Genomic DNA, 26,961 nt, shown 5'->3' with positions numbered 1-26,961 from the left:
AACAGCAGCTACACCGTGCGACTTTTAGCGGCACAGCTGTAGCAACACAGCCATGTCGCTAAAAGCTGTGTAGTATAGACAGAGCCTGATTGTGAAGGCCAGAAGAGGGGGTTCCCAGGTAAGCTCCGAGGTTTGACTTTTGAAGGTGTTGTGCAGGTTTCCTGTGAGGACGAGGACTGATTGAGTGCCACTGCCCAGGTGGTGGCAGGGTAGGAATCATGGGGACACTGGTTGGCTTATAAAATTTACCACTAAGTGACCATGGTTCACAATTTCTGACCAACTCTTCAATGTGACTATCAATTCCTGGCCATCATACCACTGTGCAACGCCTCTGCTTCGTACATACCACCCCACGGAGCCCTTTGTGGACAGTGCGCCAGCACTTCCCCCACATGGCCTTTGGTACTATCACCTGGGAGCCCCAAAGGAGACCATGATCAGCCCATGGTGACAATTCTTGTCTCACATGAAAATAAGCCCCAAAATAATCTGGAACAGTTTTTGGCCAACCCTGACGAACATATTTGAGAACTTCTTGTAACACCACATCCTTGGGCAGTGCCTCTAACAATGATTTGGGAGTGACAAGAGAAAGAGAGACCAGTCAAGGCATTATTAGCCTTTTCCTGGCTCATAACCTCTCTTTCTGTGGGTTTGTCAGGTAAAGCCCAGGACAAGTGACCAACCACCTGATTGAGTTTACCCAGATAGTATTGTTCTGTGAAATTGTACTGATGTAGGCGATCAGCCCATTTTTTTCTGTATTCTGCAAGTCTACCTGGATGGCATTAACAGTGTGGTTAACACCCAGTTCTTCGATGTGTAAAGTGAAAGTGAAGCCATGCAAATAATGATGCACTTTTCATACGTCCATATGCATGCTAGGGCCTCCTGCTCCCCGGCTGACTATTTCTGCTCAGCTGAGAGGTGTTGCCACTGGGAGTTTCACCTCCTGGTGGATCTGGGAGAGCACAGCACCAGGAGCCACAGGTGAGGCATCACACCTGACAAAAGTAGGGTCTCATAAGGCATAAGGCAAAGTATGCCAGTGTGGGAGCAGATGTACTATGTTGTTTGAGGTCGGTGGCATGGTAGTATAATTGGAGTGGCCAGTGAAACCACCCATGGATGATGCTTATAGCTACGGCAACAGCCAATACCAGAGGAGACGTTGGGGAGTACGTCTCTCCAATTGTTCCTCACAAGGTGGATTTCTGTATTCTGCAAGTCTAATACTTCAAAGCTCAGTGTCTGGAATAGATCCAGTCTGAGAAGGTTGACCCCAGAATGGACCACATAAAATGGGACCATTCCCACTTCTTGTTGATGATATGTCACATAGCGATCTATCTTGACCAGCAAAGTGATTTTCACATTGCCATATCCAGATAGCGTGGACTGCACTGGCCGCAAGGCGAAATAGGCAAAATATCTATGGTATGTGGTGTATTTTATAAGTCAGATCGTGCTCCAGTGTCCAAGAGCAGCAGTGTCTCCACACCCGCTAAATGGCAGGGGCAGATTTTAAAACTCTTTTAGGCCCGTGTCACCAAGTTGATCCCCTGAGCCATGGAATCATCGGTGGGGATGAGGTAATTGTGATGGTGTCATCATTTTTATGAAAGAATTCTTTTAGGCAGAGTCAGCGGAGTCTAATTCTCCACAGAAGAAATAAAACCCCCTCTGACCACATACCCCTAATTGTCACATACCATCCCAGATTAGAACTCATCAGGGAACCTGAAATAAATCTTTCATGAACCACCTCTTCTGGCCTTCTAACATCCCCCCACCCACCAACCTCACCAAGCTCTTCATGAGAAGCAAGTTCCTCACATATCAGGACACACCAACTCAAAGCAGAGCCAGACCCTGCCAGAACAACAGATGCAAAACCTACAGACATATCTCCACTGTTACAATGATCAACTCTCCCACCCACAACACACCTTTTGAGATCTGTGGGTTCTACACATGTCAATCCCAACATGTGATGTACCTCATCCAGTGCACTAAATGCCCCGATAATGACTATGTGGGTGAAACCAGACAATCTCTATGCTCTTGAATGAACTCACACAGGAAAATGATAATACACAAAAACAACTGTTCACCTGGGGGTGAACACTTTTCACAAAGCGGTCACTCTATATCTGACCTCTCAGTTGTCATCCTCAAAGGAAACCTGCACAACTCTTTCGAAAGACGAGCCTGGAAGCTTAAATTCATAATTTTGCTGGACTCTAAAAATCACGATCTTAATAAAAACTCTGTATGTGGGTGTATGTGTATCTCCTCAATATATGTTCCATTCTATACATCCGAAGAAGTGGGATGTAGCCCACGAAAGCTTATGCTCAAATAAATTTGTTAGTCTCTAAGGTGCCACAAGTACTCCTGTTCTTTTTGCGGATACAGACTAACATGGCTGCTACTCTGAAACTAATAAAAACACTGGTTTTATGGCTTATTACAACAATCCCCCCATTTTTGTCCTATGACTATAGAGGTGTTAATGGGCCACTGCACCCTGAATGGTTTCTTAGAATATGTGCTAACTACTTATGCTAAAATATCTGTTCAACCTTGTATTTAGCTGTGACCCTCTGAGTATCTTTCCCAGACCTCAATAAAAGCTTTGTGTAGCTAGAAAGCTAGTCTCACCAACAGAAGTTGGTCCAATAACAAATATTACCTTACCCATCTTGTCTCTCTTATTGTAGAGTGGAAGTGTTAAATGCTTTCAGGCAATATTTGAATTTTTTATTTATTCTTTTCTCTTTGCTAAGGTTCAATTCCTCACTGATTTAACTAATATTTAGAGGATGTGTTTTAATGATTGCAAGTAAAATTCACAGTGTATGTACGGTCATAGTGGGTCAGACCAATGGTCCATCTAGCCCAGTATCTTGTCTTCTGACAGTGGCCAGTGCCTGGTGGTTCAGAGGGAATGAATAGAACAGGGCCATTTTGAGTGATCCATCCCCTCTTGTCCTGACCCCAGGACTGCAACCCTGACCAACTTGGCTAATAGCCGTTGATGAACCTATCCTCCATGAAATTATCTAATTCTATTTTGAACCCAGTTATACTTTCTCTGGGCAGTCCGGTGAGTCTAGTCTCTTCTGTGTCTGTCTTTTAGAATGTAAGCTCTTCAGGGACCCTGACCCTGCAATGAGCTCTGCATAGCCAGACTTCTGTGTCCACATGGAGCCCAATGGAAGTCAACAGGGCTGTACATGAGTGCAGAATTCCACCCACGAGGACCTCATGGCAGGATCAGGGCCCAAGTTGCTAGGTTTGGCTACAAAGGCCACAAGCATTTCCATGCTTAATGTTGGTATTTCATATAAAATTACTAATTTTACAGTGACCATTGTCATTTATATTAATGTAGTGTGAGGTGGTTGGGGTTTTTCCTTCTACTTAGACAAAATGATTTTTCTCAACACTGAATGAATAACAAAATAAAATAATAATTGTCCCAGGTGATTTGAGGACATCTTCTGTGTCACTTCTGTAGATCTTGTTTTTGATGCAAGATTCTGAAGACTTAAGATCTTATTTTCTCTCACCGGAAGGAGCACCCAAATTAAGCGTGTGTGGTGGGGGAGGGGATATACAGGCTGTGCCCATAACAACATCAAGCACATTTAGAACCACATTTAAAACTTTTAAATATAAACGGAGATCACATATTTGACAGATTTGTAGCAACAACAGGCCCAACAAATATCTTATAGTGGGAAGACAGTCATTCATAGATTCATAGCGCTTAATGCCAGAAGGGACCATTAGATAATCTAATCTGACCTCTTTTATAACTCAAGCCATAGAATTTCACCCAGTTACTCCTGTATTGAGGTCAACAACTTATCGTTGACTAAAATACAGCTTCCAGAAAGGCAGCCAGTCTTGATTTGAAGACATCGAGAAATGGAGCCTCCACCACTTCCCTTGGTGGTTTGTTCCCATAGTTAATGTACAAATCAATGATGATAATTATTATTCACTATCCATACTGTGGTACCAAATAGGAGCCATCGTACATGCTCAGCACAGTACAAACACATGCCCTTCCCCAGCCAAAAAAAAAAAAGTCCCTACTCCAAAGAATTTATATTGTAAGTATAAGACAAGAGACAGACAGACGGAGCCCAAGGAATCAGTGAGAGAAAACTGTTCTGCCTGAGTTAACACATATTGCAAGAGACCATTCAAAATGAAGTGGGCAGCTAATACCTCTGCGGTCATAGGACAAAAGAGGGTTAGTAGGGTACAGATTGTTGTAATGAGACATAAAACCGGAGTTCATGATTTTTGGTGTCTAGCTGATTGTGAAGGCCAGAAGAGGGGGTTCCCAGGTAAGCTCCCAGGTTTGACTTTTGAAGGTGTTGTGCAGGTTTCCTGTGAGGACGAGGACTGATTGAGTGCCACTGCCCAGGTGGTGGCAGGGTAGGAATCATGGGGACACTGGTTGGCTTGTAAAATTTACCACTAAGTAACCATGGTTCACAATTTCTGACCAGCTCTTCAATGTGACTACCACATCCTTGGGCAGTGCCTCTAACAATGATTTGGAAGTATCAGAGGGGTAGCCGTGTTAGTCTGAAGCTGTAAAAAGCAACAGAGGGTCCTGTGGCACCTTTAAGACTTGCATCTGATGAAGTGGGCATTCACCCACGAAAGCTTATGCTCCAATACTTCTGTTAGTCTTAAAGGTGCCACAGGACCCTCTGTTGCTTTTTAATGATTTGGGAGTGAAAAGAGAGAGATATCAATCAAGGCATTATTAGCCTTTTCCTGGCTCATAACCCCTCTTTCTGTGGGTTTGTCAGGTAAAGCCCAGGACAAGTGATCAACCACCTGATTGAGTTTACCCAGATAGTATTGTATATTTTAAATGTACAATACTACATTCCTATCTTGGCTGTACAACACCCATTCCTATCTTTTCCTGAGAAACTTTTTGCTATAGTTCTCTCCCATAGTATTTTCCCCACTAGTCTGTTCTGCAGAGAAGAAACCCAAAGGGGTATTGTCTAGCTTGAATAAGAAGAAAGAGCTGAGCCATTCATACTTGCGCAGAAGGTATTTAAATCCCTTATACTGCCTTTGTACAGGAAATGGGAAGCTAAACCACTTTTTCACACCCAACTTGAAGAGTTCCCCTTTAAAGCAATCTAACATACACTTGTCCTAAGCCAAAGTCATATCAGTTGCCTGATGTTCAAGAGCTTTCCCATAAGGATGCTACCACCAAGTCCTCTTTCCATCTCTGACACAGAATCCCAAGGTAGCTCCACATCTCAACATGGGTAGCTGTCACTCCCCTCAGCAATTAAGGGACATTATTTACATCCCACTCTTGTGCTGTGTAACAATAGGACTTTCAACATCACTAGTCATGTGTCAAAACCAAGGGTTTGATGCTCCTCACATTTAAATCACTCTTACCCTAGTGCAGGGGTTCTCAAACTGTGGGTCGTGACCCCTTTTTAATGGGGTCACCAGGTCTGGCGTTAGACTTGCTGTGGCCCGGGGCTGAAGGTGACGCCCAAGCCCCACCACCTGGGGCCAAAGACTGAGCCCCACCGCCTGAGGCTGAAGTCAGAGAGCTTCATCCGTGGGTGGCAGGGCTCAGTTTATGGGCCCCCCTACCTGGGGCTGAAGCCCTTGGACTTTGGCTCCCGCACCCCGGGGCTTGGACTTTGCCCCTCCTCCCCCCTTCCCTAGTTTGCAGGGCTTGGGTGGGTTCAAGCTTTGGTGCCTGCTCCTGGGGTCATGTAGTACTCTTTGTTGTCAGAAGTTTGAGAACCCCTGCCCTAGTGTAATTCCATTACCTTCAATAAAGTGATTTCTGATTTATATTGGTGTAAGAGCTGAATAACAACACCTATAGCACTTTTTATCCATTAATCTCAAAGCACTTTCCAAGAGAGGGCAGCATCATTAGCTCCATTTTACAGATGAGGAAACTGAGGCACAGAGAAGGGAAGTGACTTGCCCTATGTCACCCTGCAGGCCACTGGCAGAGCCAGGAATAGAACCCAGATCTCCTGAGTCCCCATCCAGTGCTTTATCTGCTAGGCTATACTGCATCAGAATTAGGCCGCAGAACTCCAAGATTAATCCAAACAGGTGCTATTTATTTTTATACACACAATACTTTGCTAATTGAGAGTAACCATTTATTGAACTAACACAATCTTAGCACATCTCTTTGGAAGGGCTTGGACTCCAGTCCAATGTGGATATAGAAAGAGTTGCTTTTCTGCAATTTCTCAAACATGTGACAAGGCCAATTCGCTGTAACATTATTGGTATTTCTTTTCAAATGCCAAAAGAATTCTTAAAAGACAAAAAATTGTTTGTTCGTTACTTTGGCAGTTCTCAGGTCAGCACGGATCTGAGAAAACAAGTTCACTGAACTGTTTTTCCTGTAGGGATCATTGTGGCACTTGAAGGGGAAATTCTCAATAAATACCCCTAGCTCTCAACACATAGAGTCAGAATAATTTGGGCATAATTTTTTATTCTTCCCTCTCTTTGGACACTCACATCCAGGACCTAGCTCCAAGATCTGGCCTTTTCTCTTTGTCCAAACTGCTGAAGCTCTCGACCAAGCCCTTACGTACTTGTATCTAGTCTCCTGTAATTTCCTCCTACCTGGTCTTGGCTTTAGTTACCTTGCTACCTTCAGTCCATTCAAGAGGCTGCTGCCGAAATAATCTTCCTAGCTCATCATTTTGATCACATCACTCCCTTTGTGCAGTCTCTCCATTGACTTCCCTTCTCCACCACATCAAATATCTAGTCCTTACCTTCAAGGCTCTTTAATTTATCCCACCTCTTCTCTCAGGGTACATTTACATGGCATGCTTCTTTTTTGGCGGTGTGTAGAGGCCATACGTGGGTATAAATAGCAGTGTAGATGGGAAGGCCCAGCTTAGGTGAGCAGAGTAAAGACCCAGTTGATGGGTACCCATGTATATACCCTACACAGCTCTCTACTCACCCAAGCCAGGCCTCCACACCTACACTAATATTTTTACCAGTGTCAAGTCGTGCTGCCTCCCGATTGCTGGAGCCTTTTCCCATGGTAGGAAAAGACTTCAGCAGTGGGGAAAGGCTTTGGTGAGGGAAGAAGCAGGGAAAGGGTCCTTTCTTTGCCACAATTAAAGGCTCCAGCAGTGGAGAGCTACTGAAGCTTTTCTCTGCTGCCTTCCCACTCCCAGGGCCTTTCACTGACACATGTAGCTACAACGTGCAGTGTGGCCGTGGCCTGCAGCTACATGCACCCTACATGCTGCTACCAGTGGTGTGTAGTGTAGTGTTGTGTCTTGACCATGGTACTTCATTTAACTCTTTAATTTCTGTCAAGGGCTGCAGGGACCTCAGATGGAATGTTCTGTAGAAATTCAAATAACTATCACCCATGACTTATTTTTTAATTTGTTAAGCAAGAGATTTCATTGTGTGTCAGATGCTTGGCTGAATAGTTAAGAGAGAAAACATATATTTCAAGCCTGCTTGTTTTGGTAGCATCTTTCCACTATCTCAATATTGCAGTGTGTTCAAAATGTCTTTTATTACCTCACCCACTTTGTCTCTCTAATATGCTGGGCCCAACACAGTGACCTCAACACTGCAAACAACAATGGAAGATCTCTCTGTTTGACAGCGATGGGCCCTGAATTTAGACATCTGACCACGTATACCTACCATTCCATATCCCAAGGAAGAGAGGGGGTTGGAAACCTTTCCTATTGGCTGCACTTTTACTACACGTGGTTTGTGTGGTCTATCCTGCTTCATTTATTTAATTCTTTTCCAAACTGCTTATAGAACTGTGTCTCTCTAAAGCACTCTGAGCATTTGCCTCAGTTGTTCTGACGCAACTGGAGAAAGGGATCAGTAATATCTGCAGAGGACACAATGCAATGTGCGCTCCGTACCTGCTACATGTAATTTCAGCCCAGGTGTGGGTGCAGCAAAGCATCAAATAAAATGAAAAATCAGACTCAGAACATGTCGTCTACCTGTAACTGAAGTTGGGGGAAATCCAGAGAGGCAAATGGCAGGTAAAGGAGCAGAGACCCTCATAGCAAAGAAAGCACCCAAATTATGAATTATTACTAATTAAGAATTGCCCAGGTATCAAGACTTTCAGAAGAGAAAACACAAAGGCCTGAGAGGGTAGAAAGTGGCAGAGTTTCTTCAGGCTTTCACAACGTATGTAATGCAACTCAGCACAGGCAAGCCAGGTTAACCTACACCATTGGGGTAGCTGAGACGAAACCTCTCTTTTCCCCTTCTCTAATCTACTTTGAATGAATGAATTAGAACATAGAGACTAAATATAAGATACTCTGTGATGTTGCTTGATATAGTACCCATAAGCATTGGTGCATCTAATCATTTCAAGGGTACAGTTAGATATTAATACAGTACAATCATAATAATAAGGCATCCATATGTGATCTTAGCACCACACAGACACAGGATAGGACAGGTCCTTGCACCCAAGAGCTTACAATCACAATAGACGAACCAGAAAAGCACTGGCTGAAAGGGTTACAATGTACAAGCAAAATGATTCACACCCTCATGGCTTCTCCGGCCCCTCCTCAGAGTCCTTTGACAGCCCCAACCACTTGCACTGCAGACTGGGAAGGGCTATCGGGTCAGTTGCAGGGTCTGTTGGCGCAATGGACAGAACCTTTATGAGCTTTCCTACAACCCCCCTGGAGAGTTTTGCTGGCTCCCGCTGCATCTCTGCAGAGTTGGGAGAGTTTCTAGTATGGGGAGTGCTGGGTCTTGCCCCATTCCTAAAGTCTCTTTTTCTTCCCCGAGGGGAAGGAGGCCCTAGTCCAGTTTACTGAAGGTTGGGTAAGGCCCTCCTGGAGTCTCCAGTGGCTCAAGTTGTTTCCCCTGAGAGGAAGGACTCTCTGGTTTGGCCAGAGGTCTGCTGGGGTTGAAGACAGGCTTCTCCTGGCCTCTCAACTAACCCATGTGTCACCACCAGTGAAGGCAATGGAGAAGAACACACAGCAATGAGTGACATTTTCCTGTTACAGTTATAGGCTTTTCTGTGGTGCTCGTGACAGCAGTATCTGAGCACCTCAGGGACATTCACAGATTTATCCTCATGGCAGCCTCCTGAGGTAAGGATGAATTCTATCCCTATTTTATAGCTGGGAAACTGAGGCACAGAGAGGTTAAATGGCTTGCCCTAGCTCACATGGAAAGTCTGTGGCAGAACCAGGAATAGAACAGAAACGTATAGTTTTAAATACTTTGGAGACATTTTAGATGGGGACCAAATAAATAGGAGATCTGACTTCCATCTGACTCCCACTCCAGTGCCCTCCCTCCCCAAGACCATCCCTCTCAATGACAACCTCTTACTTGTCCACACACACAAACAGAGGAGGCAGGCATATGTGAAGGAATGAGTGGATTAAGTAAAGATCTATTTGTGGGCTATGTCTGGAAGGTATTGCCTCTGTTTCATAGCGTGAGAGTGAGCAGAAAAGACATGTAGTGAGGCTTCCAGTGTGAACAGAGATGGAGCAGGTTGGCTGACATTATTATTATTATTTATGGTTTGTATTATGTTAGCATCCAAGGGCCCCAAACAGAACCAGGGTCCCATGGTGATAGCGCTTTACAGACATAACAGTCCCTGTCCCAGAAAGCTGACGATCTCAATAAAGACAAGACACAATGAGTGAGGGTAACCAACAACAGGGGGGAACGGGCGAGGGTATCAGGACGGAGGGTATGTCTAAGCTGGGATCAGCAGTGTGATTGCAGCTTGTGTAGGCATACCTTTAATCTAGCTAGTGCAGCTAAAAATAGCAGCGAAGAAGGTGGCAGAGTGGTCTAGCAACATGAGTCCGTCCCAGGGCTCTGGGCAAACTTGTCTAGCCTGTACTGCAGTCGGTGCCACTACTTCTACGTTGCTATCTTTAGCCGAGCCAGATAAATACAAGCTAGTGTGGGTATGCCCACCCTCACTGCAACCACACCTCCCACTGCAATGTAGACCCACACTGAGACCACGTGGTTAGTTACAGGCATAACTTCATAGCATCCAGTCTTTTAAAACATTTTTTTCCTTCAATATAAATAACTAGCAACAGCCCTCTACCTACCACTGCCCTGCCCAGCCTGTCACCCACTGGAGGCTTAGAAACACCCGTAGGAATTACCTTCCTTCTCTGACGCAGTTCCCGGTGTACGCTTGGCAGGAGGAGCTCTCTCCCTGCAGGAGTTTTCAGACTCCACGCTGAGCAACGCAGGGTACTTTGTACATGGCTCCCCGAAGAGGCATTTGGGTCATCACCACACTGGACATTATTGGCTGCATCACTCTATGGACTGAGATTAGCCCAGTCACAGAGCGCTCTGTGACTGGGGCATCCCTCCGCTGTGCTGCCCGCACCAGTGGAATGTGACGTCTCCTGGCAACTGCTGGGGCTCATGCCCTGAGCTGGGCACAGCTGGTTCATTCACTCCTTTGGAGTCCCAGGTATTTCAGGCTGTTACCAAAGTGAGTAGGGCATTTCTAGGTATAACCAGAGGAGTGTCTGAGCTTTCCCAGGGCTGAGGCTCTGAGAGACACGAGAGGAGTGTGTCAGGTGGTGGAGGGAGAGGTTACTAGCCAAATAGGTGGGGGATTCCATGTGGCACTGGAAAAAGAGGGAGGGTGTTTCCATTGTAAAGAGAGGAGGGGGGATTGTGCGTATGACTGTGGTTTCTAGCCTCTCAAAGGTGAGGGGGCAGGTTTCTGAGCACTCTAGAAGGTGGATGGAAGAACAGAGTGTGTGACAGGAAAGGCCCATGAGTAACCAGAGAGGTGGCTGGTGAAACCATTCATCTCCTATTGCTGATGCCCTTGGATGTCCCCATTTCCCTGAAACAGCATCACTGGGTTTCATCTGTTCTTTAGTCCAGGTTTCAGTGCTTGGCCTTTGATAACTTTTTAATTTAGTGGTGATGAGCAATAAGGAACAGGCGTTGCCCTGGGAGATGCTACAGTTCAGTACCCTAGTGTGCATTCTTCCAGGGGTAGTTACCATTCAGTGGGGTTTTCTAAGAAGTTTATATAGCTTTTTAAAAAGCAATTCAGTAGTTCAACCCTGTGAGCATGAGACTCCTTCACCTGAGTGAGCAGCAGGACTAAATTAAAGAAAATATTATCATTATTATTCTTTGTATTACAACAGCACAGAGACACCCTAGGATCAGGGCCTGCTGGTGCTAGGCATTGGACAAGCATCAAGTAAAAACACCCTAGAGAGTTTACAATCTGGATTTATCATGAGATCCAGCAGGTGGGTGAAAGAGAAAAGGTGTGCGGCGTAAAAGCTAACAGTAAAACAAGCCTGGTTTTGCATAGGCTGCTGTATTCTGCATTTATTTACCCACCTATCAGTTGGCAGTGTTCTGTATGCATCATGACATCTTCTGGTAGTATTTGACTGGCATCCTCGTTGGAAATTAACAGTTACTAGCTCCTTATCGCAGTGATGTTGTAATTGCTCCTCATCTAACTCACTGCACAGGGTATCCACCAGTGTCCTCCACTTATTTTGGTCTTGTGGGGGTCTGTTCAGGCTTCTGAATGTCACCACCCATTATAAACAACATTTATTCATACTGTATTTTGGAAAGAAACATTTCAAATGTCATTGATTTCAACCCCCGCCCCATTTACTGATGTGTGTGTTTTCTCTTCAGTGCCTTTTTTTCTCCCTAGAGAAGCAACCTTCCTATTCTCTTTAACCACTTTGGCCACCACTCAGGCCCAGATACTCAAAGGTATTTAGATCCTAATTCCCACTGAAATCAATGGGAGATAGACTCCATAGGTGGTGGGTATAATAGGCCAGGGGAGGGTAAGCCTCCCTTGGTGCAGCAGCCACTCACCTGCCTGAGCTGTGGTGGCCCCGCCTGTGCTCCGCCCCTTCCCCGAGGTCCCCACTGCCCCCCGCTGACTGGCTGAGTCCCTCCTCCCTTCCACACCACCCCCCTGGAGGTTCTTGCCGCTCCACATGTCCCTCCTCTCCTCTAACCTCCCTCCCCTGCGAGGTCCCCCCCATCCTGCGTCCCTCCTCTCTTCCACTCCCCTCCCCTGTGAGGCTCCCTCCACCCGCTGCTCACCGCATCCCTGGGGCGGTGGGAGCCTCGTGCGGGAGGGATGCGGGAGAGGAGGGATGCAGTGAGTGGAGGGCAGTGAGGGCTTTGTGGAGGGGAGGAAACGATGAATTCTGTGGGTGGTGGGGCCTCGTGGGGGTGGGGGGTGGGGGAGAGGGACGTGGAAAGCGCGAGTGGTGGGGGCCTCAGGGGAAGGGGGGTGTGGAGGAGAGGAGGGATGAGGCAAGCAGCGGCAGGGGCGTGGAGCGGGGGTGCAGTGTGGGCGGGCCACGGGCAGAAGAGATGGGACAGGGAGCTAGCATCCCCCAAGGGAATCTTCATCCACTGCCCATGATAGACGCCTAAATATGTTTGAGGAGCTGGACCTCACACCTTTCTCCTCCCCATTTGTCCATCTGGGAGCCTTAACTGAACATGGGTGTTTTCTGTGTTGAGTGAGCTCTCCCATTTCCATCTCCACTTAGGTTTTTTTAACCTGTCATGTCATCACCTGGGCTGCGGCTAACTCTATTCTTCTTTTACACAGAGTGACGATGGATTTGCAACGAACCTGCTGGCTCTTTACCAGACACCACTGCCCTGCCCTGCATGAACTAGAGGGGAACAACAGAGCTACAGGTCATTCTCTGCCTAATGGCCAGAGAAAAGAACTATCATCTGGGTGTGGAGAGCAGAGGGAAAAAGCCAAAGGACTGTGTGAGCTGCAGGCCAGAGACAGTAATCTGGGAACTAGCTGCGGAGGGAGAGCCAGGCAGTGAGCAGCCTGAGAAAGTAATGATCCTGGAAAGCTGAGAACCAAGCTTAGAAGCAGGTTGTGGCTGACGCAGATGTAGCAGGGGCAGGATAGAGAGGATGCAGCCTATAAGCAGAAGGCATGAGCTGTGACAGCAGCACCATCCCTTCCTCACCTACACCTGCCAGCGTTAGAAGTGGGTGAATAATGGAATTTTCGATTTGCTGGTGATTCCGAAACAAAGAGTCCAAGTGACAATGTCATTTTTTTCAAAATTTTTGGAGAATTTAAAAAATGTCAAGCCAGGTCAAAACAAAATGGCTTATTTTGACCCGACTCAACATTTTTTATCTTGATTTTGGGTATCTTGACAAAAGCAAGGGTGGACCAGAGTCACAAAATGCAGGGTGGGGGAAGCTGCAGGTCATAGAATCATAGAATACCAGGGTTGGAAGGGACCTCAGGAGGTCATCGAGTCCAACCCCCTGCTCAAAGCAGGACCAATCCCCAACTAAATCAAGGTCCTTTCGCCCAGGATACTCGCTCAGAATGGGAAAATTGCACTTGGGTCTCCCACGGTACAGAAGAGCACACGGGGCTATGCTGGTCTAGGCTTCTCTCGGTTGAAGCTATACCACTTTTGATAAATCATTGAATAGTCATTGAATCAAAGACTTGAACTCTCACATCCTAGGTGAGTGCTCCGATTACTAGGCTATAGAATCAGTCTCACTCAGGTTCCCTTGCCCAATGATTATTCAATGTCATTTGCAGACTATTCACTGAAAAAATACACCCAGCTCTAGCCAGAGCATGTCCAAGTCTGTGCTAGGAAAAGGGGTGGACCCTGGTTTGGTGAGGGGGAGGAGTGGGTGGGCTGGGGGTCATGCACTCTGATGCCATTAAACTTACCCAGGAAAAGTAGTACAGCCCATTTTATTACATTTCCCCCATAGCACTGCCTTTAGGGGTTGCAAGAATGCAGGCTGGGAGACAGACCCTTCCTTCATGCTTTGCCCCAGGGGCACGCATAAAGCCCTCTTCCCTGAGCGCCCATAAAGAGGAATCTCTGTGAGATCTTTCGTAGACATTTCCAACTGAAGAGCCTGCCACCCATGACTTGTAACATGGGACGGGAACAAAATGGCCCCAGCCTTTCCGGACCCCTTCCTCTCATAACAGGAGAAGTTTGGAGACAAATGCTTAGACTTGTTGGGAAGAGAGAGCTGTAAACACATTTAATAAACAAACAGGACGGGCTAAATGCAGTGTGTATAATGGTCAAGACAGCACAGCTACTGGTGAAGGCTCCCAACCCCTTTCTCCAGGGGGATATGGAGAGGTGTGTGAGTGGGGTCAGGAGTTTATTGTCGGGGACAGTCACTGTCAAACAGAAGGATCTCCTCTTTTCTGTACAGTTCAACCAGCTTCTCCTCTAACTCACCGAGAGTGAGCAGCTCAACTGCATTCTGATCATTCAGAGCAATGACTGCCCAGGACTTCCTGTGATTGTTATCAATCTCACAGCAGGCAGCAGACCAGATGTGGCTGGGCTTATTGACTCTGCCTCCAGCTATGTAATTGTTGCCCGGAACCACTCCCACAACGACGTATGTGGTAGCACACCCTTCAGTCCTACTCATCATTACCTCTTGTTCGTAGTTGTTCCATTTCCCACCATTGAGATTCATAAACTGTGGCACAATGTTAGTCAGGGTGAAGGTAGCAGCCTTATAGTCAGGGTCGGGTTGGTGCCCATTGGGGTTCAAATGGCCCCTGTTGAAATTAGTCAGATTCTTATAATCTCGGAGGACGGCCTGGCTCTCATTAAGCAGTCCCTGGTCAACACCGATATCATTTAAGAGGATCCATTCAGTTGCCATTTCCTTTTGGTAATTTGAACCCATCAGCTTGAAAGTCAAAAAACAAATAAAGGGGTCAGTCACGGGTGCAGCAGAAATGGAGCCAGTGTCCTGGGGCAGGTGCCTTTGGAGGTCTAATGGAATTGGTAGCGCTAGGCAAGAGATCTCCCCAGGGCTCTGTGTTCTTGCTTCTTGGGCCCCTGGGGCCAGTGTGTGAGCTGGAAGGAAGTTCACCAGCAGCCTCGTTCACAGTCGTGACTAGTGTGAAAGAGGAGCCACACTTGGAGTAACTTCCTTGCTTCCTGAGGGCTGGATTGTGCCCACAGTAATGTGGCACAGAGCTACCCTGACCCGGAGGAGCGCAGAAGTCTGCATTCAGTTTGGGGCAACTCATTCATAGAAAAATGTAAAAAAAATGGGAGGGGATTCTGAGATGAGCAATAGATGATCCACCCTCAGTGCTCTACAGGGAGCTGACAACTCCCAAGGTTTCTGCTAAAATGCCCCTAGGGGAACCACAAATTTGTCAGTTGACTCAACCCTGTCCTTGTGAGCCAGAAACACCCGGGTTAGTATATAATTCCATTTCAACATGGAGATTGCCTTAGTACAATAACTAAGTACATTTTTGACCACTGTTTTCTTGAGTTCCAATAAGAGTAAATCATAAAAATGCTTTGCATGACCACAGCATCTTTTCCCCGAAGAGCCCAAACCACTTGACAAAGATCAATTAACTCTCACAATAACTCTATGAAGTAGATAAGCATTAATATCTCCATTCTATACCTGGTGATGGCAGGGCACAGACAAGGTGTGACCTGCCCTAGGTTGCACAGCAAGTCAGTAGAAGTGAGGAATAGGACTCAGCAATTTTGAGCTCCCAGTGTCCTGCTGTAACTGCACGTCTTTGTCACAATGATGTGACCCTTCACTACAGCATGGGACAGGGAATTCCCAGCTGTGGGGTGTGTGTGTGTGTGTACATATATTGGGATTTATTCTATATTTCAATTTTTCATGTCCAAGATTGTGCCTTATTGTAATGGAGAGGCAGTCAGGAGAGCATCTTACCTGGGGTTCTACCATCCAGCTATCAGGTCGCTTACCATAACCAGGTTGGTACACATACGCAGAGTATATTGGAATGCGGTTGTCCCTGTCATACAAAGTAGCAAAGCGATACTGATTCTTATAAAGTTGGCAAATCTGGGCTGGATTGGCAGGTTTGATGGCATCATTTGGGGGGGTTTCCCTGAAGAAAAACTGAGGGCATGTGTTTTCAAAAGATGTCACCACCTCACTGTTCCCCAGCATGAGGCAGCATATGGAAAACTGGAGCAGCACCAGCAGCAGCATGGGAACGAGTTAACGCCAAAGGCTCTTCTGTACCTGGAGAACAAATGTAAATAGAATTTAAGCTTGGTGTAAAAATGGTCTCCAAGAGGAGTGAGAGGCTCTAGCCAGAGAACAGCTGTCCTATATGGCAACCACCTTGCCTCAAAAAGTGGAAACTAACGTGGAAGTTAGTGCTGCTCCTTGAGCTGTCAGAGAAGGGGGTTAAAGCACATACTTCAGGAGGGAGTCAATGGCACCATCATTTCTGACTGAGTCACACTCCTACAACAGGGGCAGGAAGAAGGAGGAGAGCTGTGTGAAGAGGTTGATGGCCTACGTAGACATAACCATATTTCTCCATCTGGCTGGTTAGAAAACCACACTTCTCCCCTATCTCTGTGGCTGCAAATCCCTGTTCCCAAAGGGAAAATGCAGATTTCTGCAATTTGAAATATGCAGAGTTTCAGAATCATTTCCCCCATGGTTATTCTATGTGAGGGGAGGATTTGGCTCAATCATTCGCATTTGGAACAAAGTAGACCTGCCAGCCACCAACCCTACATCTGCCTGTCCTTAGCTGTTAGCAGGAGGATATCCTGTTGCTTGGAGAAAACAACCTATACAATTACCACAACAATGCCAGAAAATCTGGATGTTTTATCCTAGTTCAGCCACATCTCATGATGCAAGATGAACTGGTCCAAAACTGCGGTTCTTCCAATTTCACTGGGATCTGCAAAACCTCAATCATTGGCGCTGAGCAAGTGCTATTAAAACAATTCGCCTACACACCTGTTTCAGAGGTCACCAGAACAGAAAGCTTTCTGCATCAAGTAATTCGAACAATCATGTTATAATACATATCAAACCGTATTTGGATGGCCGCTGCTTTATATCAGCGGCTCCCTGCTATCAGCAGCCGGAGAGCTTAGGATATGATCCAAAGTTCACAGTTTTTCCATTATCTTCAACATCTTCAAAGGTTGATTGCACTTGGGTGGAAGAAAGAGTCCCAGAAACAGGTCTCTGTATTAGGTCTCCCTCCACAGTGTTTGCATTTTTTATCTCAAGAGACAATAGATTGGCTTTCACGGAAACGTTTTCCGGTCGGAAACTCATGATTACAAAATATATCAATAACAAGTTTTCAAAAAGAAACCAACCTACCGAGGGAAAGGTCTGCACACCAACTTGTCAATTGGCTTGATTCTGTTTGCACCACCAAAGTTGTAGTGGATTTTTCAAAAGCTTCCCTGAGAGAATGAGCCTACGAGCCTGAACCTGTTTATATATGTTTAAGCAGAGTCTGAGTGAGCTCTCTCCTGACATCTAGTGGTGAGCTGTAGAAAAAGACTTCAGAAGCTGATCTTATTTGCATGGACACACCCACCCTGCCTAGGTGCTCAGCATGATGGGATTGCTTGCCCAAATGATCACTTGTGGCTGGTGTTGGATCCCCAGTCTCCTTCTTATTGGGGCAGGAGTAATAAAGAGTTGTTATCCTTGTTGTGTGAACCGAGGGCAGCAGAACTGTACCTGGCATACCCCTTGGAGGGACTCACCCTCAACTGCACAGCATTTGCTAGGCAGAGGATGTGGGTTCTAAAGCCCAATGAGTTGAAAGAGGGTGGGTACAAATATTTGTGCCTGGTGGTATGGGCCCTGGATGCCAATTGGTATCTCACCTCTCCAGGGTATAATAAAAGAGCTCATTTAGACTCAATTCAGAATCTTGTTGCATGCTGCAGAGCTGAAATCACTGATACCTAGGTCTAAGTATGCAAGAAGCCTGGGGAACAATCAGGGAGAACTGAAAGTCCTGGCACAGTCAAGGAACTATGATATGATTGGAATAACAGAGATTTGATGTCAAGTATCAGAGGGGTAGCTGTGTTAGTCTGGATCTGTAAAAAGCAACAGAGTCCTGTGGCACCTTATAGACTAACAGACGTATTAGAGCATAAGCTTTAGTGGGTGAAAGTTATTTTGATGGGATAACTCACATGAATGGAGTACTGTCATGGATGTATATAAACTGTTCAGGAAGGACAAGCAGGGCAGAAAAGGTGGGGGAGTTGCATTGTATGTAAGAGAGCAGTATGACTGCTCAGAGCTCCAGTATGAAACTGCAGAAAAATCTGAGAGTCTCTGGATTAAGTTTAGAAGTGTGAGCAACAAGGGTGATGTCATGGTGGGAATCTGCTATAGACCACCAGACCAGGGGGATGAGGTGGACGAGGCTTTCTTCCAGGAACTCACAGAAGTTACTAGATCGCAGGCCCTGGTTCTCATGGGAGACTTTACTCACCCTGATATCTGCTGGGAGAGCAATAGAGTGGTGCACAGACAATCCAGGAAGTTTTTGGAAAGTGTAGGGGACAATTTCCTGGTGCAAGTGCTGGAGGAACCAACTAGGGGCAGAGCTCTTCTTGACCTGCTGCTCACAAACCGGGAAGAATTAGTAGGGGAAGCAAATGTGAATGGGAATTTGGGAGGCAGTGACCATGAGATGGTCGAGTTCAGGATCCTGACACAAGGAAGAAAGGAGAGCAGCAGAATACAGACTCTGGACTTCAGAAAAGCAAACTTTGACTCCCTCAGGGAACTGATGGGCGGGATCCCCTGGGAGAATAACATGAGGGGGAAAGGAGTCCAGGAGAGCTGGCTGTATTTTAAAGCATCCTAATTGAGGTTGCAGGAACAAACCATCCTGATGTGTAGAAAGAATAGTAAATATGGCAGGCGACCAGCTTGGCTTAACAGTGAAATCCTTGCTGATCTTAAACACAAAAAAGAAGCTTACAAGAAGTGGAAGATTGGACAAATGACCAGGGAGGAGTATAAAAATATTGCTCAGGCATGCAGGAGTGAAATCAGGAAGGCCAAATCGCACTTGGAGTTGCAGCTAGCAAGAGATGTTTAGAGTAACAAGAAGGGTTTCTTCAGGTATGCTAGCAACAAGAAGAAAGTTGAGGAAAGTGTGGGCCCCTTACTGAATGAGGGAGGCAACCTAGTGACCGAGGATGTGGAAAAAGCTAATGCACTCAATGCTTTTTTTGCCTCTGTCTTCACGAACAAGGTCAGCTCCCAGACTGCTGCACTGGGCAGCACAGCATGGGGAGGAGGTGACCAGCCCTCTGTGGAGAAAGAAGTGGTTCGGGACTATTTAGAAAAGCTGGATGAGCACAAGTCCATCGGGCTGGATGCGCTGCATCCGAGGGTGCTAAAGGAGTTGGCGGATGTGATTGCAGAGCCATTGGCCATTATCTTTGAAAACTCATAGCGATCGGGGGAAGTCTTGGATGACTGGAAAAAGGCTAGTGTAGTGCCCATCTTTAAAAAAGGGAAGGAGGAGGATCCGGGGAACTACAGGCCAGTCAGCATCACCTCTGTCCCTGGAAAAATCATGGAGCAGGTCCTCAAGGAATCAATTCTGAAGCACTTAGAGGAGAGGAAAGTGATCAGGAACAGTCAGCATGGATTCACCAAGGGGAAGTCATGCCTGACTAACCTAACTGCCTTCTATGAGGAGATAACTGGGTCTGTGGATGAGGGGAAAGCTTTAGCAAAGCTTTTGATACAGTCTCCCACAGTATTCTTGCTGGCAAGTTAAAGAAGTATGGGCTGGATGAATGAACTATAAGGTGGATAGAAAGCTGGCTAGATCGTCGGGCTCAACGGGTAGTGATCAACGGCTCCATGTCTAGTTGGCAGCCGGTATCAAGCGGAGTGCCCCATGGGTTGGTCCTGGGGCCAGTTTTGTTCAATATCTTCATTAATGATCTGGAGGATGGTGGTGACTGCACTCTCAGCAAGTTTGCAGATGACACTAAACTGGGAGGAGTGGTGGATACGCTGGAGGGTAGGGATAGCATACAGAGAGACCTAGACAAATTAGAGGATTGGACCAAAAGAAACCTGATAAGGTACAACAAGGACAAGTGCAGAGTCCTGCACTTAGGACAGAAGAATCCCATGCACTGTTACAGACTAGGGACTGAATGGCTAGGCAGCAGTTCTGCAGAAAAGGACCTCGGGGTTACAGTGGACGAGAAGCTGGATATGAGTCGACAGTGTGCCCTTGTTGCCAAGAAGACTAACGGCATTTTGGGCTGTATAAGTAGGGACATGGCCAGCAGACCGAGGGACATGATCATTCCCCTCTATTCGACATTGGTGAGGCCTCATCTGGAGTACTGTGTCCAGTTTTGGCCCCACACTACAAGAAAGGATGTGAAAAAACTGGAAAGAGTCCAGCAGAGGGCAACAAAAATGATTAGGGGGCTGGAGCACATGACTTATGAGGAGAGGCTGAGGGAACTGGGATTGTTTAGTCTGCAAAAGAGAAGAATGAGGGGGGATTTGATAGCTGCTTTCAACTACCTGAAGGGGGTTCCAAAGAGGATGGATCTAGACTGTTCTCAGTGGTACCTGATGACAGAACAAGGAGCAATGGTCTCAAGTTGCAGTGGGGGAGGTCTAGGTTGGATATTAGGAAAAACGTTTTCACTAGGAGGGTGGTGAAGCACTGGAATGGGTTACCTAGGGAGGTGGTGGAATCTCCTTCCTTCGAGGTTTTTAAGGTCAGGCTTGACAAAGCCCTGGCTGGGATGATTTAGTTGGGGATTGGTCCTGCTTTGAGCAGGGGGTTGGACTAGATGACCTCCCAAGGTCCCTTCCAACCCTGATATTCTATGATTCTCTATTCTAAGTATTAGACCTACTTTAGGACAGGTCTCTATTGCAAGAGTGTGCCCAGTGGTAAAGCTCCCTCTCTAACAGCTGAAATCACTGAGAGCTGTGTTAAGTGTGTGGGGGGAGGGGCCTTGAAGACATCTTGGTGAGTGGGCAGCTGGTGGAGAGGTGTGGCAAGCAGCCAGAAGGGTAGTTGGGGGGAGGCGTGGCAGTTGTCCGTTGGGGGCAATGAGCAGTGCAGTGTGTAAGGTGCCTCCTTACCCCCTCTGCCTTCCACACAGGGTGGGAGGTGAACTCTGTGGATGCACCTCTGAACTCTGGGGCTGCACTGGCCAAGGACAGCAACTGTGAGTGGGGTGCAGAGAAGGGACAGGCACGTTAAAGGGACTTTTGGGTTGCTGGACTTAAGACCCTGAGGGGAAAAGGACACTACTCAAGTTACTTGGGGGTGGGTCTTTTGCTCATGGTTTGTGTTTATGAACCCTAGTTGAGGTATTTTCCCAAATTAATGCTCCACCAGCATGATCTCACATGCACGGTATGTGGGAGGTCACACCACATGGAGAATGCCATTCGAGCACCCCACCCCACCCCTGCCAGTATGAGCTTGCATGCACAGGGTGTGCTGCAAGGTCATGTAGCACAGAGCCTGCATTTTGAAGCACAGGTGTCCCCATGCCCCTGAGTGTGATCTTGCACACACAGTGCGTGTGAGATCATGCCCGGTGAAGACGGAGCAGCACGCTTTTCAAAATGGCATCCTCAGCGTGTGACACCAGACAAGACCACGTTGGGTTTGATATCAGTACCAGCCAGGGAACAAACGCCATAAAAACAGGACTGCCCAGCTTAACGCTGGACGGATAGCCTCCCTAATCAAGACAAGGCGGCGCCTGGGCCAAATGGGTGAATGAGTGGCATGGTGCAAACCGTTGCAACACCATTCAAATTTGGCCTGTGCGGCATGGCCAATGGGAGTGAGCAGAGCTGGATGGCTGGGATCGGGAGGGGCAGCCCTAGCCCAGGACAGGAACAGAGCGCTGAGATGAGGGGACACCAGTAAGCGGCTTTTGGTGGGCTGTGGGGATTGTTGGGGGGGGGGTGGGGGGGGGGCTGTTGGGGGGGGGTTGGGGATGTTGGGGGGGTTCTCGGGGGGGAAATAGGGATTTACGGGTTGTGGGGTGGGGGCCAGGATGCTGGGGGTCAGTGTGGGGGGCATTGGGGGCTGCAGTGACAGAGAAGTATACCAGGGCTGTTGGGATATCTGTGGGAGCTGTCAGGATAAGTGGGGGCTGGTGGAGAAACCATTGTCAACCTGGTCTGATTTGCCAGTTAAACTGGGTGTATGGAGTGGCCTAAACGTAGCTGGAGCATAACCGTGAAGCTTGCAGAGAACACTAACGTTGTAAGAACAGTATTTTACACGTTCTGCCAATGGGCTTTTTGCCTACCTGTGCGCTTTGGCTCTGCCTTGTTGCTTAGTTTAAAGTTTGGCATGTAAAAAGCTGAGTTATGCATGATTTCTCTTGATACAATGTGTATTTATTACTAGTGTGAGAAGTCTCATAATTGCTGTTGCACAGATTTTCAATGAGATAAAATATGCTGACAAAATGTTAGTTAGGTTTTGAGCATGGGTGCTTTATCTTATGGTGACATCACACACAAGATATTCTCCAAAATCTATCTCCTGCCTGACAGAATTATCAACTTGAGATCACTACTGCAGGGCTTCTGCACTATCAAATGTAGCACTACGTCACTGCATACACCTATTATACTGGACTAAAGTTGGGAGTCTGCGCTCGGCAACTGGCATCCACATATGGACTCACAGCCAGCAAAAAGTGATGGGCCCTGGCCCCCCATTGTTGGCACCAAGTGGCCCTTCTCAGGAGCTGCTAGCAGATACAGTGCCAAACACAACTTGCGGCAATTCATGAGTGGCGCTGACAAAATGCCAGTCGTAGATTGCAGAACTCCCCTGTTGCACTGAAGGACGGTATAGGGAGGATAAACATTTCTTTTTTTTGCAACATCTTTGGGAACTGCCCAGGTGAGCTGGCAGCTGATATAACAATTTTTAACTAGAATATTTATCTTGTGTCTTGTGATGACATTTATGCAGCAATAGTTCAGTAAATGATCTTATCACGTTTCGTTGGCATTGCACAGCAATCTGTCACACTCGGGGGAGGGATAGTTCAGTGGTTTGAGCATTGGCCTGCTAAACTCAGGGTTTTGAGTTCAATCCTTGAGGGGGCCACTTAGGGATCTGGGGCAAAATCAGTACTTGGTCCTGCTAGTGAAGGCAGGGGGCTGGACTCGATGACCTTTCAAGGTCCCTTCCAGTTCTAGGAAATTGAATTAATGGAGATATCCTTTTATTTATTATACTCTGCTGATGCAGGACTAGAATCCTGTTAGGCCGTTACTCCCATTTAGCAAATAACTTTGTCTCAGAATATACAAAATATCACAGTAATGTGAAAATACACAAGACAGGGGGAGATAAACCCTACAGAACTAATTTTTAAAAAAAGGAAAAATGACAGGTAACTTGAGTACTTACAATCCACATTTAGGCACTTAATCACACCTCCATCACTCTAGAAGCTTTCTTTCTTTTGGTTATTAACCTCTCTCAATATCATTTCCACCTGATGCTGCAGAAGGACGTAGTATTTGATTAGCTGCAATTGCAGACCATGGAGTTAATAATTTGGGGGTTTAACTGATATACCGATAGTGACTACAAAGTCTAAGGTGCTTCCCTGCGGCCCAACGACATATCCCAGGATGTTGGCCAAGTGCTTTGCCTTGGTTACAACTCACTTGTGTCATTACGGCCTGCAGGTTTAAATGGCTCCTAAGAGCAACATCTTACAATGGGGTTGTTCATTCCCTCTGGGAGACGTGGTCTCTCTTCAAGTCCCTTAGTCGGAGTGTGAGCAAGAAAATAATTCACCCTTGGATCCCACTTAAACTTTAACTTTCTTAGAGGTCATCCTAGATGCCACAGGGTTTCAGCCCATCTCCTTCGGGACAGGTTCGATGATCTTTTCCAGCGTCTGGTGTATCTGAGGATCTAGCCCATATTTTCCATTTCTTTGTCCTCTTTTACTCTGGTGTTTCTTGATTTTACCTTTCATTTCCTCCATAATATAAAACTCTAGTTACTGAAAAACATGACTGTAATATAAGCTAAAAGAAGAACAGGAGTACTTGTGGCACCTTAGAGACTAACAAATTTATTAGAGCATAAGCTTTCGTGGACTACAGCTGTGAGTTTCCCTTTATAGAGGTAGGTGGTTCTCTATAATTACAAGTTTGTTTTCTGTCGATTGTATTTACTTTTACAGCTTAATCAGATGATATAAAGAATACAAACAATGTGATAAATATATATGTATATAAGGAGAGACACCAAAGGCCGCAGAAAAATCTGTTGAATAATTGCTTGGTTCTGTTGTCTCTAATTAAGTAAGGTGGATTTTTCCAACAGCTCTGTCACAACATGAGAGTGGCTGTATAGCTGAGGCTGCTTGGCGGAAGGAGGAGAAATGGAGTATATTTGTGTTGTTCTAGACAGAATTATTCATGCTGGAGCCTGCAGCGGGACAGGGATCTTGCAGGTCCTGCTGGACCCACTGCCATAATAGCAGGAGCAGATAAAATGTACTTTGTTGCAGGTGGGATTGAGTGGGCAAAAAACCAGACTGCAGTAATTTGCGGAAAAACACAAAATCTCTTGTCAGTTTCTCATAAATAGAATTTCAGCAATGTACAGCAAGTGTTTCTTTTCTTTATTAAATAAAGATTTTAATGCTTAATTTAAGCGAGGGATAGAAAGAGATTTGATGTCTATTAACAGGATGTCAAGGCCGCTTCCCCACTCTGAACTTTAGGGTACAAATGTGGGGGCCTGCATGAAAACTTCTAAGCTTAACTACCAGCTTAGCTCTGGTCCACTGCCAGCATTCCCAAATGGATTCCCTTCCCTGGGAAGCCCTGAGAAAACCTTTCACCAATTCCCTGGTGAATACAGATCCAACCCCCCTGGGATCTTAAAACAAGGAGAAATTAACCATCCCCCCTTCTTTCTCCCATCAACTCCTGGTGAATACAGATCCAACCCCCTTGGATCTAAAACAAGGAAAAATCAATCAGGTTCTTAAAAAGAAGGTTTTTAATGAAAGAAAAAGGTAAAAAATCATCTCTGTAAAATCAGTATGGAAAATAACTTTACAGGGTAATCAAACTTAAAGAGCTCAGAGGACCTCCCTCTAGCCTCAGGTTCAAAGTATAGCAAACAGAGATAAACACTCTAGCAAAAGGTACATTTACAAGTTGAGAAAACAAAGGAAAACTAACACGCCTTGCCTGGCTATTTACTTACAAGTTTGAAATAGGAGAGACTTGTTTAGAAAGATGTGGAGAACCTGGATTGATGTCTGGTCCCTCTCAGTCCCAAGAGCGAACGAACTCCCAAACAAAGAGCACAAACAACAGCCTTCCCCCCACCAAGATTTGAAAGTATCTTGTCCCCTTATTGGTCCTTTGGGTCAGGTGTCAACCAGGTTACCCGAGCTTCTTAACCCTTTACAGGTAAAAGGATTGTGGAGTCTCTGGCCAGGAGGGATTCTATAGTACTGTACACAGGAGAGCTATTACCCTTCCCTTTATAGTTATGACACAGGAGTTGAAGTATATTTTTTACATGGTTTAAGTAAGATTTGTTTGGTTTTTTTAGTGGTAAAAATTTGTGCATGAATTCCATTTTCATATATATATTAACCAACCGTTTTTGTTTTGTTTTAGGGTTTTTAGTAGCATAGGGGAATCTCTCTCTCTTGTGGGATTTGCGGGATCTAAGGTTTTTGCAGGTAGGAGTGGGGTAAAAATGCAAGAAACTATGTGGGAGCAGGTAGGAGTGGCTATTGCATGGTGGGATGGGAACAGGATTAAAATAAATAGTCCTGTGCAGGGCTCTAGTTCATGCCTACCCAGCTAATTATGGTGCCAGAATTGCTTTTGTGTACTCTACAGGACTTCTCCCAAACTACAAGTTATTTGCCCCATAAAGATGAACATTTGTTAGTTTCCTTTCAGACTTCCAAAGAATTCCCCAGGTTACATGGCTGCTGGAACAGTAATGAGAATGCAGCATCTGTGCGTGTGCTCACACACCCATCTTATTTAAACACACTGTACGTCTATAATTATCTAATGCTTTGTAAACAATGAAAAGGAAAGTCACAGATTAGACCAACCAAAGTTGACTTTACATGGCAAGTTACTGCAAGCGCTGGGAGTTTCAGTGTGCTGTATCAGTGTCCGCACCACGTGTTACTGCCCAGCAAGCTGGTGCATTGTAGATTCACAACTTGGCTTGCTGTGTATTACCTTGGTGTGTAAACAAGCCCATAGATTAGTTCAGCACTGTACACCAGTGATGTACTGTCGGAGGAGAATATGGCAAAACAACTGGTGAATTGTATTGATGCGTTGATGATATTAGACCAAAGTACACACTTCCTGTCTCTGACTAAATATCCTGTCTGGCCCCTATCCAATGGCTGGTTTCTTCTTAGCATATGCACAAAATACCTCAGGTGGCACGTGACCAGGATTCATCACCGAATTTCGTCCACTGGTTGGATCACTAGCTTCCCCGGCTTGGGCCAGGTACTGAGGGGGAGTGCGACGTGAACGCTGATCCATGCCCCCCATATGTTTCTTAACTGGTGGGGATGAAAAACACTTAATGGACAAGCCATTGGCCTGGGGGATATCACAGCACAGTACCCCCGGTGATATTTCTTTTAGGGTTGTTAGCCATTCCGTAGAGATTTCCGAAACAGTTTGCATTTGTTTTTTAAATCAGTTGAATATCAAAGCTCTTTCCATCTCAGTGGATAGCAGGACTAAAGAGAGGTTACTGACCAGTAATTTTGTTCTTTAAGAATGTTGCCTCTGCATATTCACACTTGTGAAATTGGTGCCTACTGACAATGGACTGAGGGTGACTCAATGCTAGGAGGTGCCATACACCACATAAGAACATCAGAACGGCCATACAGGGTTAGATCAAAGGTCCATCTAGCCCAGTATCCTGTCTTCCGACAGTGGCCAATGCCAGGTTCGCCAGAGGGAATGAACAGA

General features: G+C 46.2%; 1 protein-coding gene across 1 annotated transcript; it reads right to left on the bottom strand.

Moving 5' to 3' along the window:
* Positions 1–14,110: 14,110 nt before the first annotated feature.
* Positions 14,111–25,255, bottom strand: LOC117867346 (endonuclease domain-containing 1 protein-like). Its single transcript, XM_034752294.1, has 3 exons — positions 25,196–25,255; positions 15,838–16,155; positions 14,111–14,811 (listed from the first exon to the last, which is right to left on the bottom strand). Exons 2-3 carry the CDS (start codon positions 16,120–16,122, stop codon positions 14,266–14,268), a joined length of 831 nt encoding a protein of 276 aa, XP_034608185.1. The 5' UTR covers positions 16,123–16,155; positions 25,196–25,255; the 3' UTR covers positions 14,111–14,265.
* Positions 25,256–26,961: the final 1,706 nt, after the last annotated feature.

The sequence above is a fragment of the Trachemys scripta genome, chromosome 1, assembly GCF_013100865.1.
Source record: "Trachemys scripta elegans isolate TJP31775 chromosome 1, CAS_Tse_1.0, whole genome shotgun sequence".
Lineage (NCBI taxonomy): Eukaryota > Metazoa > Chordata > Testudines > Emydidae > Trachemys > Trachemys scripta.
Note: the sequence above shows the minus strand (reverse complement) of the source record. Positions and strands in the feature narration are given on the sequence as shown.